Here is a 17,085-nt window from a genome sequence, read left to right on the forward strand (position 1 = left end):
CTCTCTCTCTCCCTACCACCAAAGAAACTTCTCAGGAAGTTTTATTTTAAGGTGAGTTATTTTCTATGGGCCAAAAGTGAATTATTTGAAGCTACAGTTTAACTAAATCAGTTTACAAATAATGCTGAAGGTTACAAAACTGCCCCCAAATAAAAGTTAGCATCGTCAGCTGCTCCTCCTTACCTGCATTTATCGTGGCTCCTGAATTTTGCAGAGGTTTTTCTCTTTGCCACCCTGTGTTCTTAGGAGCCCATCTGTCTCTTAAACCTGCTTGGACCACTTCTTTGTCCCACCCAGTGATAGTCAGACTGTGTGGAAAGCCTTGTTCTTACCCAGAAGTTAAGACTCACCTGTCTCTTGTCCATGCAAGGATGCCAGCTCTGCCTCCAGTCTCTTATGTGAGTGTACAGCAATAATCTGTGGGTGTACACATCTTTGGCCCCTCAGAGCACATTCATTCTCATATTGCATTCTGGGTCTTTCTGTATCTCTTCTCAGGTTCTCAAGTCATGAGGCACATTTGCCAATGTTCTTTCCCAGCTACAGTCACATTTGTCTCTCCCATGGGCGTTGGTAGCTGCAAGTTATACACAGCAACAAGAAATTGTTATTTGTATTCCCAGCCTGTCCTAGCTGGGAAGACGAGCTGAAGGGCTTGCTGTGATTATAAGCTGCAGTCACGGGGTGAGGGAGGAGTACAGAAAGGAAGAGGGCGCTGTTGAGAATCTTACCTCCCCTGCAATCTTCAGAGGTAGCTGGGAGCGCCTGAGAAAGTCCTGGTTTGCTAAGGTGAATTTTCCCCATCTTTGTAGGCTTTGTGCAGCTTAGGGGCACAAGGAGATTACGAGCACCTAGGAGGTCTGAGGTAAATAAGTTCAAGTCTTGATTAACTACAAGTTAAGTATTTGCTCATGGATTATCTGTGACCTATTTGAAATACTGATCTACTTTCTGTCCCTTGTGCCTTGGGGTCTTTGCTACAGCGATGTGGTAAATGTGCTCAAGAAATATAAACTAATTTTCATATAAGCCTGAGGGTAAAGTAAGGGAAAACGCAATGTGCAAGCAAGATATTTATATAATATGTTCCTAAATCAAGGAGAAATGATTTTATATCATGGCTTCTTCTGGGTGATTCAAGCCTCCCCTGCCTTGCGTTCACAAAGTTTCATTAATAATTGATTGTCTTCTTTTCAGATTGTTGCTGTTTCATTTCCTCCTTTCCATATAAGAGCACACGAGTAACCTCTTTCTCTCCTCTCTCTCCTTCCCTCCTTTCCTCTCTCCTCTCTCTCTTCTCATTCCTCCTCCCTCTTCCCTCCTCTTTTCTTCCTCCCCTCTCTACCCTCTCCCCATATCCCTCACAGGTGTACCATCGATGATCGGGTTACCAGGGTGGCCTGGCTAAACCGCAGCACAATCCTCTATGCTGGGAATGACAAGTGGTCCATAGACCCTCGAGTGATCATCTTGGTCAACACGCCTACCCAATACAGTATCATGATCCAGAATGTGGATGTATATGATGAAGGTCCATACACCTGCTCTGTGCAGACAGACAATCACCCCAAAACCTCCAGGGTCCACCTCATAGTGCAAGGTAAGTTACAGCTAGACCTGGGCTGATGTTCCTTTTGGAGAAGTTCCAGGACAGTAACCTTGGTCTTTTTGCCTATGAATAAAGATGCAAAGTTGAGAATTGAAAATCTTCTAAAAGTTATTCATTTTTTAAAAAATTTCTCCAGCCCTTTTTTTTCTCACCAGGAAGCTTTTGTGCATATAAGGCTGAACTTTCTTAAGAGACTTAAGAGACTTAGCATTTGAAGATGGAGCAGGATTCAAACACAGATCAATGCAGTGTTAATCACAGAGGTCTTTATTTCTCTTAGGCTTGTTTCATAACAAAAGGCTAATATTGATGTGAAGCTGGCCATGTGTGTTCTAGAAATGATGCTGAGTTCTATCCAGTTAGGTCCTCTTTGGTGTCCCTGCTATGTTTATACTTCCTCACAGCCCCATGGTGGGGCTAAGACTGGAAATGAATTCATATAGTTAAAAGGAGCAGAAAGATGCTTTAGCATCATTGTCAATTCTTCAAAAAATTCTCAGTCAGTTTAGCCCAAGCATAATATCACATGTATTTTTGATGGCTTTTGCTATTGATTATACTAACTACAAATAAATAATCTCAGATGTCAGATACTAAACACTGAGTTTAAAAGACCTGCAGAGAACAGTCATAAGAATTTGAAAACAATGTTAAGGTAAGGCAAGTAAGAAAAATAGATTTATTTTGAACTATCACAATTGCCATTGTGGCTTAGATAATTATGTTATTATGGTAAGAATGAACTTTCAAACAGAAGTACTCCATCCCAATGAGGAGCTTAGGTTGTCCTCGCTCAAGCACCCAGCTGATGTCTTAGAGACATCCACTGAACACTCAGAAACTTTAGTTTATCAGATTCTATCTGGCATAGACTCAAGAGAATTCGTAAATTACCTTTTACTTTTATATTGTGAAATGTGTATACCATCCTCCATAGCCAGAAGGGGTTTTTGTTTGTTTGTTTGTTTTGTTTTCCAAAACTAGATATAACTCATTTAAGTTGGTTTCATAGACCACAGTAGATGGAAGTTGGAGTCTCTTCACACTCACTTAAACCGTTTCAAATGCCCACTCTTCCTTTGGACAGAGCAGTCATTACCATCTCAGTATCCACACCTACCTCTGTGACACTTTGCAATGGATGTATTGGGACAGAGATAGGTCTGTTATAACTTGTCTTCCTCAGCAGCTCTTTGGAAAGACACAGTGCTAGAGCCTGGCTTCTATCTAATCTGTTGGTTCTCTCTACTCCACATGATTTCAGGGATTCAAAAGAGCCTGTCATGGAATGGACATTTACAGATGTTGCTGGTTTCAATATATGTGTTCCACCCAAAGGGTAGGGGATTGGCTAAGGATCACTGCTTGGAGAATCAAGATTGGTTGCTATCTGGAAATAAAGGCACAGACATGTCCCTTCTCAAAGGACAGTGGGGACAGTGAGTGAGATTAGTGATTGAAGATGCGTTGGAATGTTCCAATATCTGCTTGACACATCTGCTTGATCCCACAACATTGATTCTCAGCCTTGAAGGTGGCACACCTATGGCCTTAAAGCCCAGTTGTCTTCACATCCAGAGGGTGTGGCACTGAAATGGCAAAGAAACTGTCCGGGGCTATATTAAAACAGACTCAAACAGACCAAGGCTGTTGACATCAACAGAATGATACAAACATATAAGTATGTGAGAACTGAGACAGGTCATATGGAGCTCACAGGAAGTGGTTTCAGGGATGATGCCTCTGCAGTGCACATTGGGTAATTCCTGAAGTGTGGTGTGGAAGTCTATAATGTCATCTGATGTGTGTGGGGCACTCATAGAGAGTGTGAGAGTAGGGACCCAGGGGCAACAGTTTCTCCTAACCTAGAAGTCAGCTCCTCCCATTCTCTGTATCCAAGGCCCAGCTCTGGCCTCCTATGAGCTTATGGAGTACAAAAACAAGCCAGCAGGTGACTGAAGGATAAAGGATGCTCTGTTACCAGAACAATCCACACATGGGATTTCCTATTAAGTAAGAGGCCAGGAGCATGAGGTGAGCAAGGGCATTCCTGCCTGTCCTGGTGAGCAATTCGGGAATCCTCAGGGGGCAGATGCAGCAACCCTGCTGCTCTTGCGATTCAGTGAGAGAGAAGCCAAGTTCCTCTCTCTTCCCAGCAGCCATCGGCTTTTGTCCAGTCTATAGATTAATTTTTCAGACTTGGTGTTAGTTCAGGTTAGATAAAGATAATGAAAGTTTCCTAATCCTCTTAAAGAAGATTTATCTGACCGAGTAGAAAGCCTTTGGAATACAATAAGGCATGTAGAAAACTGAGGCCTAATCTTGCCTTTAATTTCAAACCGCTGATGGGTATTGATTTTGCAATAAGAAAAACTGAAAAATTTCCGAGATGTGACTTGTCTGCTTTTTAAAATGTTTATTTATGTTCTGTCTATTTGACAATATTAATATATCATTACTGTTACAAATTAGGTGTCATTAGCAAAAGGGAGGGCATCCCATGCAGCTTCTATCTTTTTTGTTTGTTTGTTTTCTACTGCAATGTCCAGGCCCAAGAGATGCTCTGCCTTGGGTCAGATAGGACTGGTTCCCAAGTCTACCTGTTTACAAGCCACCTTCATTAAAATTCAGCCATTGTTCCCTCCAGTACTTCTTGGCCACTGAGAAGTTCATTTTATGTCACCACATAATCCTGTGTAAGAATGTCATTTAGACTGTATAAGGAGTGCAAAAGAAACCCAGAGTAGTGAGGAATTGTGGCTCTGGGTCAGGTTAGTCATGGTAGGAAAATTCACTTGGCTACCTGATCAAGGAGGTACTGCAGTGGGATGGGAGACACAGAGGGACAAGAAAAGGCTACAAGTTGCATCAAGCATCCAAAACAGTGTCATGAAGCCGGATTGTGGACCTGCCTGGAGAAATGTAAAATAATGGAAGAGCTGTTGTCTAGGGACAATGGTGAGAATTGATCCTTAATGCTTTGACTGAGGAAGAGATAAATGAGGACACCTATATTTTTGAATTTGAGGAAGTGATGGTGGCCTTGATGTTAACTGCAGAGATAAAATGTTGTGGCATTCTGAAAGAACAGCATCACCTGGATGTGATAACACAAAGGTGTGATTGTAGCTTAATGCCAGTGTCTGAGATTCTGTCTTGTCAGGGCTTTACTAGCTTGGTCGTGGCTGAGCTGCTGAGGCTAACTGTCCCTAGAGAGCAACAAGAATCATGACTTATTTATCTCCAGTCCCATCAATTAGCATGCTGAAGCATTGCAGGCACTGGGGGTGTTTATCTGTGAGGTGATTCAGCAACTGTACCACTGTCTGAACAAGGGATCCTGAAGCCTATCCAAGCACACAGGTTTATGGAAGTGAGCCAGGCACTATCTGATGAGTTTCAGAGGATAGTGATGGAGACTGTTCCCTGGAGTAGAAGGCTAGACTGTGACAAGCTAAGAGGTGTGTCATAATAAGGATGCTCCAGATTGCACACATTTCTTTAGTACTGTTCAAAGATGCTTACAATCTCTGTCTCATTTGACTCTCCTAACAAACTCTGGGAAGCAGCAGTGCATTGACTGTTATCTCCATTTGCAAATTAGGTACCCATAGTTCAGGAGGTTGGGGACCAGCCATGGTTCCCAGTAAGCCAGGAATAGGGCTGGGTCTTAAACTACAACCACACTGATACAGGGAAATAAGGGTCCCCTCTTGGGGTTTTTAGTCTCATTTAAAAGGAAATCAGGAATGGACATAAATTAGAGCTAATGACAATTATTTTTGGAATTTGAAATAAATACGACCCCAGAGCAGGCATGCTGCAAACTTCAACTGCTGTACAGAGGGGAGAGTGGAGGAAAGAAAGGAAAAGCCATGCCATTTAAGCTGGCATGGAGGTCAGACACATGGTGGACTGACAGCTAAATGGAGGGGAAGGAGGCCTTAGAGAAAGAATAAAGAAGCCTAGAATGTTGACAGACCCAGAATTGCTAAGGCAAGCCTGCTAAGAAAAGAGGCAGAAAAAGGAAAAGGAAAAGTGGTCAGACTTAGGAAGCTACATGCACTATAGGTGGGTGGGATTCTGGGAAGGAAAGATAAAATATCTCATTAAAGGGCTGTTTATTCCCTTTTTACTGTGGCATAAGGGGAGAGCCTGCCTTCCTAGGGGTGGCCTCTTGGTTAAGTGATTGATCCAGCCCAACTTTAATGTTAGAACTCCACCCAGACTAGAGATTCAATTCTCTTGACCAGAGGTTTTCCTCAATGGCTGTTACTGTTCTGTAATAATACAATTGCAAGATCACATCTCAGCCTATTCCAATGCGTCTACTGCCAACCATGCTTATTTGTTTCTCTGCTCTAGATCCATGGAAAAATTTCTCTGTGTTTTAGTGTGTGTGTGTGTGTGTGTGTGTGTGTGTGTGTGTGTGTGTGTGTGTGTGTGTGTATGTGTGTGTGTGTATATATGTGTGTGTGCGCGCGCGTGTGCGCATGCATTATTTTGCTTTGTTTCTTTCTTACTGCGATACTGAATTGTACCATTAGAAATTAAGGACAAAGCCCCAAAAAGAAAGTGAGCAGTGAGGGAGGGACTCCAAAGATGCCATAAATGGTACAAAGAGGCTTGGAGAGAGGCAGAAAGAAGATAATTAATTTTCTAGTAGCTCATCCCTCCAGGGGTACACATTTTAAATGTTACCATTTTATCCTATGTAAGTACTGAAAACCCCGGCTCCTTTGGGGATCCTGGATTTAATTGTCATTCTAATCTTCATTAACTCTCAACATTCTGAAACCTCAGCAGATCTATGAGTGCTGGTGGTCTGGGGTGTTGCTATTTGTTAGGAATGGATGCAGTAGGGAAATTTGCTCTGTCTTTGCTTATGGGTTGTTGATACTCTCAGTCTATTCTCTCAGCTGGCTTAGAAATCTGTGGTCTGTGAGGTATCTCTCTTCATGAAATGTATGCTTTTTGCAAAGCTTAGATTTATGCAGAATCTTTGAAAAGATGAAATGGCTCAGATAGTAAAGTGCTTGCCATGCAATCATGAGATTCTGAGTTCAGATCCCCAGCACCCACATAAAATGCAGGCATGTAATGCTAGCACTGGAGAGAAGGGGGATGCTTGGAACTTAATGGCCAGTTCTTGCTGAATCAACACACTCTAGATACAGTAAAAGATCCTCCCTAAAAAAAAATAGAATGGAGGAAGATAATGTGGCCTCCATACAGATTCACACAACATAGGAACACACACACACACACACACACACACACACACACACACACACACACACACACACACACACACACGAGAACGACAGACATAAAGGAGTATGAACACTATTAAATTCACACATAGAAAACTCTACAAAAAGCTTCTGCAATTTCTATGTACACAAAAGGTTTTGGGTGTTTTTACCTGAAGCCTGCTCAGTTGACATCTGATGTTCAGTTAACATGTAAAGAAATCTACATTTCTGCCTACGCAGCTCTGACGTTGGCTACATTATATACTAACCATGCCTCTATTTATCTTTGCATCCACTCCACATAATATACCTCATCTTCACATCTTACAAATAAAGAAACCGAGGCTTAGATTGAAACGGCACTAGCTGATAGAGCTAGTAAGGGTTTTAAATTCCCTCCTCTACATTTATTCATTTGGGTTAAGCTTTTGGCACCAGAGGAAAAAGCTATCAAAATACAAATAGTCAACAAGGCACTTTGCATGCATTATCTCTTTTGATTATTCCTTACAAAATCCCTGGAAGACAGAGCACAAAGTCACCACTCTATAAAGCAAGAAATTGAGATTCAGGGAGTCAGGAGTGATTTGAATGAATTAGGCTGGCTGGGAAGTGGCCAAGCACCTCTTAATTTAGGTAGTTTTTGCTCTCTATCCCCCAGTTTTGTGTTCCTCTACCATGTTGCTAATGTGAAGCTAAGTGAACAGGGAGGAAAATGCTGCCATTTATGGGACAAGTTACGAAGGTGCTAGGGAGAACGGCATATGCTCTGCTACAGATGTGGTATGGGGGCCATCAGCACCTGGGTGGAGGGATTCCAGCAGGGCAGTACAGGCAGAGCCACTAGGCACAAGGTTTTTTCAGAGACTGAACCACTTCTAACTCTTCCTTTGTACCAAACCTTTTCTTCCCCTGTGATTTCCCCTCTCCCAAATATTACACAGTCATTTGAATTAACGTGTATAATTATGAGCTTAAAGAAAAGCAAGCAGTCAACCTGAAATAAATTTAATTTATTCACCCTTGATTTTAAATTATAACCACACCTTGAAGGAGCAAGGTGGAAGAGTGGAAAAGAACAAACCTGGGCAGAAGAAAACTTACTCGGCAGCCTAAGCTTGGCTCTGAATACGGCAGGCCTGTGTCTTCAGGGCATTGCCTTGCAGGATCCTGGCCCTGGGATGAGCAATATGCAGTAAAACTGATTTTTCTCTGTGCAGCATGCACGCTTTAATCCTCTCTGTAGGGATCGCTGAGATGGCTCGGTGGGTAAAAGCACCTGCTTCCATGTATGATGACCTCAGTCTATTCTCCTGAACTACATGTTTGAGGGAGAAAATTGATTTCTCACAAATTGTCCTTTAAGGTCCACACTAATGCACCATTGCCTACTCCGTACACAGGCAGACACACAAACAAAAATAAATAAGTAAACAAACATTAATAAATAAAATCCTCTGTGTTTACATCTCTCTCTCCCTCTCTCTCTCTCTCTCTCTCTCTCTCTCTCTCTCTCTCTCTCTCTCTCTCTCTACCTTTCTCACCCTCTTCCTCTTCCCCTTCACCTCTTCTCTCATTTTGAAACAGGGTTCTGGGCCAGGATCTATGAAGCAGCCATTCTATGCATCTGTGCATATGAATCACGCAAGCTGGCCTTTGGTGGCACACGCTTTTAATCCCCGCACTCGGGAGGCAGAGGCAGGCGGATCTCTGTGAGTTCGAGTCCAGCCTGGTATCCAGAGCGAGTGCCAGGATAGGCTCCGAAGCACAGAGAAACCCTGTCTCGAAAAACCAAAAAAAAAAAAAAAAAAAAAAGAATCACGCAAGCTAAAGGATCCACAGTACAAAGTGTGATCTCTGGTCTCCCTTTCCCTGGTTTGGACATGGAGGCAGGGGTGGGCTGAATGTCTCACTTCAAATTCTTTCTGTGACTTGTCATTTCTGTCTTATAGTTGTTCAGTATAATGTCTGGAAGGAATTTTTTTGAAACTGGAATTGTCTGTCCTTTCCACTTTTACCCACTGATGGGACAATAAGAAAAGTTGCTTACAAATTTTTTACTAATTTATAGTTTATCTGGACTCTTTGAAATTTAGGGGCCTGTTGATAGCATCATCAATGGTAACGCTGAATATTGTCCACCTTTTGGGTTGGAAAATGAAGAAGAAATGATAATTCTCCTCCCTGGTTCCTACCTGAAAACTCACATCAAACTGTTCTACTTGTATATATGTATGTACGTACATACCTATGTATGTATGTATGTGTGTATGTATGTATGTATGCATCTATCTATCTATCTATCTATCTATCTATCTATCTATCTATCTATCTATCTGCCATCCATCATATATTATCTAGCATCTATACATCACCTCTGTTACTTTTCTTCCTTTTTTCTTACATTTTGGTGTGTGTGTGTGTGTGTGTGTGTGTGTGTGTGTGTGTGTGTGTGTGTGTGTATGTATGTGTAGGCACACACATGTTATGGCTACTGAAAGGTTTCCATTCTCTCCTTCCACCATGTAGTTCCTGTGGATCAAACTCAGTCATCAGCCTTCCTTGCATCCACCTTGACCCTGGCCCTGCATATTTTTATTACAGGATTAGAGTGACTTAGAATGCAGCTGAAACCATAGAAGGAATCAGTGATGGCATTATTGTTTGCAGGAGCATGTGATAAAAGAAGATAATTTGGGAATCTTCCTTCACAGGAATATTATTTATTTGTTTGCTTGCTTGACTATAGCAAAATTCCTGACAGAATCAACTTAAGAGGGGTTTATTTTGGCTTATGGTTCAATGGAATTCAGTCCATCATGGCAGAAAAGGCATGGTGACAGAATGATGGGTTAACTTGTCACATTGCTTCTCCAGTCAAGGAAGGAAAGAGATCAGGAATACACACACTAGGCTTCCCTGCACCTTCCCCCTTTTACCCAGTTCTAGGCCCACACTGAGGCTGAGTCTGCCCTCCTCAGCTAAACATGTCTGTAAGCATATAGACATATACCCAAGGTATGAGTCTCAGATGATTCCAAAATCCAGTCGACAGTAAAAAATAAATTAAAATTGTGCATGCTTCCTCCATGCCTGACCCCAGCAGTCTCTCCTGTCCTGGGATTCAGAATGAGGTCTATCCTTGTACTCTGGGCAACCTTTCTCTGATCTCAATTGGGGTTAGTTTGCTGTTATCTGAACTTGATACCTCCAGAGTCAAAACTGAATTGATGCTCATCTGATGCACCTAATCTTCCAGGTTGCGATGCCTTTCATGATATGATGTACAGTCTGTAACAATACAATCCAAAGCACATTTATAGAAAAGATGGTTTTCTGTTTAATTGGACCCATCCTCACATTACTGTGGGGAGAAATATTAAGCTTTGTTCCACTGCTTCAGAATGGAGACCTTAGGATTCAAGCACTTTGGCATTTGCACACATTTGCACTTTAAACTCTCACATACAGTATTGACAGGTTTCATGTCTGTTTCTCCTGTGGGCTCTGAAACTCAGTGCCACGCTCTACTGCATTGGTGGTCAGCGTCTATGTGGAAGAGAAGTGGGCACCACTTGATCCTTTTGCAGCAGTTGTCCTCTGTTCAAGGTATCAATATGAAAAGATGATATTTTCCAAAGTAAATGAGACTCCAACAGAATTGGACACAAGATGAATTGCTTGCCAAGTCAAAGGTGGTTGATGTGTCTGCCAAAAGGACATCCCTCTGTCTTCCATTGGAGTCCAGGCTTGGGAAGCATGTGGGCTTGTTTTGGATTGAGACAGAGTTCTGACCCGATCCAGGAAGGTGCTGCCAGTCTTGGCATCTGCTTTGGATATATGTACAGAAGCAGAAGCCAGGAAGAGAAGTAGCAGGGCCCAGGTCTGTTGTCTACCTTGTTTACAGTAGAATAAAATAAACTAGGACTCATATAAAGCTTGTTCTCGGGATCATCACTGTGTGGAGATGGAGGGAAATGAAATGTCTGTGTGTTCTCCTTAATTTTCATGATGATCTCAGCTTACACTCTGAGGTCAGCCAACAGTTCCTGTAAGCACAAAGGGTTTTTTTCACACATTCTGGTGTTGGGAGCAGAAGAGCAACTGTACATTAGAAGGCTGAATCTGTAATATTATCAGTTCTCTTAATCCACATCAGTTTCTCACATCCTTGTTTAGTCACATCATACCCTAACATCGCAACACTTGGAACCTCATCCTTCAGGAGTATTGTTCATAGTTCAGCATCAGGAGAAATTCAGTTCAGAGTAGTAATGTCGACTACAACAAAGCAAGTGGCTTCACACTTGAAGCCCAACCTGGACCTCTTAAGACAGCCTTGAGCATCTAATTAGCACATGTCAAGTTCAAGAAAAATAATAATATTAACTACCAATGGTGCTTGTTCCTTTTTGGCTTTAAAAAACTACCCAAAGCCTTTGGCTATTATTTCTCTATCAGTTTTCTTCTATTGGAGAAATGAAAGGAAATAGAAGTGAAGCAAGGTTATCATAAGGCAGCCATTACAAGAACTTTTCTAAATAGTCAAAACCTTGACCAATGTTCATGGAGTGATGTGGCAATCCTCTAATCCAATTCTATTTTCCTCCGAAGATAGTAAGACTTTTCCTAAGTTTGAATGGGAAAACAGGATCAGAAAAGCTATGGAAGTTGTCCTAAGTCAATAGCTGGTAAGTCCAGGGCTGGGATTTTAGTTTAGTCCAGTCTGTAGCCACAGCCCATCCCCCACCTTTTTGGAGGGCATTCCTCTGCTTCTCAAAGCAGGGGTGACTGACCTGCCTGGTTATGGGCACAGAATCTGCTGTCCTTGGAACTTCCTTCTTTGTGGGACTCTTCAGCCTAGATCTATCTTCCCTAAGCCTTTTCTTCCCTCCTCCCATTTTCCTCATCTTGGTAACCATGACTTCCTTCTGAAAGCTCATAGTGACTCCATATCTCCATTCTCAGTTCATAAAGTCTTCTGCAACTCCACTCTCTCATTCCCCATGCCTGGGCATCTCCATATGCTCTACACTGAACTCTCCTTCTTGAATCCAAGACCTCGTCTTTCCTCTAGATTCACAATCCTATTTGTGGAAATGGCATCTTTATGTAAAACTTTAGCTTAAGTTTTCATTCTTCCCTCTCCTGTCTTTTCTTTCTCTTCTCTTTGTTCCTTTGAGTACTCCTACAATGACGACTCTCGTTCTCCATTGGCTTGTCCCATCCTGACACCTTATGGTCAATCTCTTTCTCATCTTGAGTTAATTTGACAGTGTTTCCATAGTGTTACTGATGCACATGCTCAGATTTTTAAAACATATTTTTGTTTTAATTGACAGACAGTAACTGTGTGTTTTTATGGTGCTCAGTGTGACATTTCAGTATATGTAAACAATGTGTGGTGATCAGAGTAGGGTAATTGGCAGATCCATCACCTCAGACATTTATCATTTCTTTGTGCTGGGAAGAATCAAAGTCCTCCCTACTAGTTATCTTGAAATTCATGATGAATTGTTAATGACTTGCTTTTGATAATGACATTATAAAAACATTTTAGGTCATCATTGTGCATGCTGAGGATTCAGGGGTCATCTTATTGTTTCCATGTGAATCGCTCTTTCTCCATTTTGGCATCCTACATACCACTGCATTTGTCCCTACAGCCCCTCATCTCTAGCAGCCAGCCCTCCTTCCATCCCTCCAACAATTCTTGTTTTGACTGTTCTGTTTCTCTCTGGATTTTCAAATCCAACAAAAAGCCATGCTGCCCACTAGACTCCTGACATAAGGAAATTCCTTATATTCTTTAATATAAGGAATGGCAGCCACACATGGCCAATAAGAAGCCAAAATACATCCATTACAACTGAGACTTTGAATTACAACTCATACCTAATTATAATTGAATTTTGATTTGAGATAGCTACGTAGGACTAGTGTCTTCCACACTACAAGCACTATTGTAGAGCCAATAAATCCCAAAGCCACAGGCTGTCTTTGAAACTCCAGTCACTAAAAATTGCCTACACTGCCATTTTAATGAACTTACACTTACTGGTCAATCTAACTCTTTTTCTCCTTCCTTATAAGTTCTTTGAAGGCAAGAGCATGAAGAAACTTTATGTTTTTCACTACAGGTACTCCTTAGGGATGCCAGTCTAAATTAGCATGAGCACATAAGCATCTCTTTAAAATAAATTTACATTAGATTTTACCAATACATAACAATAATACCAAAATATCTGAAATACATTCTAATTATCACTATGTGCAAGAGTGAGAAAATATCAGTTGTTCTTAAGAAAGACAAGTGTGTCAAAGGATGACTTTGCTGGGAAACACACAGGAGATAAGTGATGGCCACATCAGGAACAGCAGCATGCCCGGATTCATTCCATCTGCTTCTTTTTGCTTAGGATAAACTGCACAAACTGTAGGCACCAACAATGTATCTGCTGGATAAGTAAATGCTTAGTGAACTCTTTGGAAGCAGTCCAAAATTTAGAGCTTATGGGCAAACTTTGCCACCCAGTTATCTTTCTTTAGTGGCATTGGAAATCACCCTCAAACAAGCTGCCCCCTATTGGCTGCCCCAGCAGTCAGACCAAAGTGTACAAACCCAGCCTGCTGCAATGAATTTAATGGGTGGATTATGTGCTCTGATTGGCCAGCTAGCAGACATTAATGACCAGTTAGCAACTGTGTTCAGGTCAATTAATTTATATTTGTATTTTGCAAACTAAAAGTTGCCCTGTTAGATTATTGATTCTTTGTCCCTGTGTTCAATTTGTTTTTAATTGTACCATTGCTGGGCCAAACCCTCCCTCCTGGCAAGCAAGCAATAAATCTGCCACCATCTCAACAATCAACAATAAACGTGTCTCTTCATGTCATTATTAATATGTCTCTTGGATTGGTTCATTACCACGGTTAACAGTTTATAAGAGGCAAGTGGCACACTGCCAGGAAGAGTCCTTCTCCCAGGGGCTATTTTGTCATGATGGGATTGATGCTCTCAGTCCTGCATGTGTCTGAGAACAGGGATCTAGGATTTAATTTAATATAGCTGGAATTCCAGATCTCTAATCCCTTTTTACCATAAATAGTTTTAGAAGAAGATATTGTTGAAATAGATATTTTACTTTCTCTCTCAGTATTTCTTTTCTCTTTTCAAATCTTTCTCTCCTTTTAATCTTCTTAATTTGCCCTTAATTTCTGTTTAGATAGAACTCACATGGTCAAAATAACATGACAGCTACTTGGGCTATGGGCCATCCCTGGATAAGTGAGCCTTGCATTCTCTGAGTTTTGAGGTTTCATTATGGTTTATTTGCTACTTGAAGGCAGAAGGGAGTTTACTGGATATGCTGGGTGAATGGCTGTTAACAAAGCTGCAGAAAATCCTGCACTTAGAATGCCACTTTAATTGAGGTCAATCTCAGAAAAGAATATTCTCTATGCTATAGAAGAGATGCTCATTAATTTTAGAATTGTTATTGGGTCTTTTAAATATTAGAGATTTTAGGGCAAAGCACAGAGGCTAAGTAAATTTATAATTTGGTTTAAGAGGTCCTCCTTGTCCCAGGAATATCAAAGGATAAATTCAAATGAACTAAGCAGTTGGTCCAAAGCTCTCTGTGACCTGAGATCTGATCACAAATGTGGACCTGCACCCTATCCAAACCACATGTTGCAGAGGAAAGAATGCTAACAATCAATATAATGATATAAGATGTAGATAAATGACTTGATTTGTTATTCAAAGCATGGACACAGTCCTTGGCACAAAGCTATCCAACACAAGTAAACCCTAGCTTAATGCTTATGCTTGTTAATATTGATTACCAAGTTGGCAAGATCTAGAATCACAGAGGAGGCAAGTCTCCAAGCACATTTGGGAGTAATTATCTAAATTAGGTAAGCCTTTAGCCTTGTGATGGATTCTTTTGATTAAATTGATTGAGACCGGATGACACACCCTGAAAGTAGGCTCCTCCATATCCTGGGGTTGGGTCCTAGTCTGTATAAAAAGGGGGAAGCTCTCTGAGTACTAGCATCCATTTCTCTCAGCTTGACTGTGGATGTGATATAACCTGGTGTTTCAAGCTTATGCTGCTGTGACTCTCTAGCCATCATGAATTATAACATCAGAATAGAGCAAAAATCACCACTTTCACCCCTAAACTGATATTGCTAGGATATGCTATCACCACACAGGAAAAATAATTAACACAATGCCAGATGTGTATTCTGAGAAGAGTCTAAGGAGCCCAGAGGAGTAGAAATTGCCCTGGGAGGCATAGAGAAAAGAAGCTAGGAGATAGCAAGAGATGTGCTTCCAGCCAGTGGCATGCTGTTCTGAGGTCAACTACTAGATGACCTCAGGGACAGGAATGCTTCCCACTCATCCCAAGATGAAGCAGGACACTTAGTGCTAAAGGAAAAATAATTGCTGAGTCTCCATCAAAGACTTTGCCTTCCTGAGGAAACTTTGTCATGTCACAGTACCACCGGGGCATGCTAAGAAAGAATCTTCAAGCTTTCTTGTTGGTTTCACTGTCATATTCTAAAAATGCACCATTGTTTGGTATGAATTTCTTGTATTGCTCTCACACAACAAATAAAATGACAGGAAATGCAAAACAAAAAGAAAACTTCACTCAAGTTTTTAAAAGGAAAGAGAGAAACTCTGTATACTGCATATACCATCTTTGAGTCCCCACTTGTAACACCCCATAAACACGAGTATTAAGTGACAAGCCCTGAGGCTTGGCCATGCAGGTCCAAAGCACCAACAGCTGCTACAGAATCAGAGAAGGCAAAATAACTACTCAAGGACTAATGCTTCCTGGTCCTTAGCTCAGCAACAGCAGGGTGGAAAGTAAGGGGACAGGAAAATCAAAGTTCTTTTTAAAAAAATTATCACACATAGAGGTAAAATGTCCCCACAGCAGGAAAGAAAGTGGAAAACATACCAAATCAATCACCTTAAAAATAAGCCTTAAAATCTTCCAGTGTATAAGATGTAGGGGGAGGGAAGAATGGGCCCAACAGCTGGAAAATGTTTTATTAAACTACACGCTGACTGCCATGGCACACACAAGAAAATGCAATTAAGGTCAGGCCATTAAAAAGACGCCCAAGGATAGCTCTGAGAAAGACCAGGAGGCAATCAGCAGGTGCCCAGACAGTTTTCAAAGGAAACTCACTTTGAAAAAGTACCAAGTGGAAGGTAGAAACACCTCAGACCTAGCAGACTTTTACTGAGTGTTTGCACCTCAGAGGAGGTGAAGATGGCAGCTGTGGGAAGAAGAGTCCAAGGAGAAAAAAATGGACTTGAACATGGGCAAATTATAACTGTGGTCAGAAATCTGCTTCTGTCTTCATTTCAGCTACAGTGTTCTTGAGTACCTCTTTTACACATGCCCTCTAGGAACATACATATTCAGGTGATGGTGATATGTCAAGTCCAAAGTCACTTAAGCATCACTCTGGACAGTTTGCTGAGTGAGGTAGACCAGATGACTCTGAAACTGTGACCTACCTTAGCCTTTCCACCATATGCCATCTGAGCCTGGCCAGCTGACACAAGCCCAGGGCAGAGTACAAGCCAACTGTCTGTTGGGAGGGGTCAGATTGTGCTGGACCCATGCCTTAGGGAGCAGCTGGCCTTCTTACTATGATCCACAACAGCCAGAGATCACAGTAGGAACATGCTGCTCTTCTCTGGGCCTTTGCCAGGGCACAAGTGCTTGGCTTGTCACCAGAAGCACAGGGTGATGGTGACATGCTAGAGTTTGACCTCAATTGTCCTCAAGAGATCCAGGCTCCAGAGTTAGTAACCAGCTTGGTGCTCCTGAGGTCTGATAGATGTTAGGTGCTGGGCACTAATATGAGGCTTTGGGACATTAGATCTATGCACTGCAAGAAAATTGTGACACTCCAGTTTGTTTCTACTTTTTTCTCACTTCCTGAACAAAGGTGTGCAATTTTCTTCTTGCATATGCCCCCACCATGCTGTGCTGTGTCACGACAGGCCCACAAGCAACACAGTTGCTAGGTCATAGAAAGGAGGATCCAAACTAAGGCAAAATAACCATTTTCTCTTATCCTTTGATCACTTCAGGTGTTTGATATACTGATAGAAAACTGCCTAACAGGTCACTGTCATTTACCCTGCATTTCTCACTCCTGCTGGCCCAGCTCTAACCTTTCTTT

General features: G+C 41.7%; 1 protein-coding gene across 3 annotated transcripts in view; it reads left to right on the forward strand.

Annotated features, from left to right (window-relative positions):
• Nucleotides 1–17,085, forward strand: part of Opcml (opioid binding protein/cell adhesion molecule like) — a 522,006-nt gene that overhangs the window by 281,263 nt on the left and 223,658 nt on the right. For all 3 annotated transcript variants that reach the window (XM_035444368.1, XM_027411722.2, XM_027411723.2), the window contains exon 2: nt 1,368–1,600. In XM_035444368.1, the coding sequence (XP_035300259.1) occupies nt 1,368–1,600 (233 nt within the window). The remainder of the gene's footprint in view (nt 1–1,367; nt 1,601–17,085) is intronic.

Source organism: Cricetulus griseus, chromosome 4 (assembly GCF_003668045.3).
Source record: "Cricetulus griseus strain 17A/GY chromosome 4, alternate assembly CriGri-PICRH-1.0, whole genome shotgun sequence".
Classification (NCBI taxonomy): domain Eukaryota; kingdom Metazoa; phylum Chordata; class Mammalia; order Rodentia; family Cricetidae; genus Cricetulus; species Cricetulus griseus.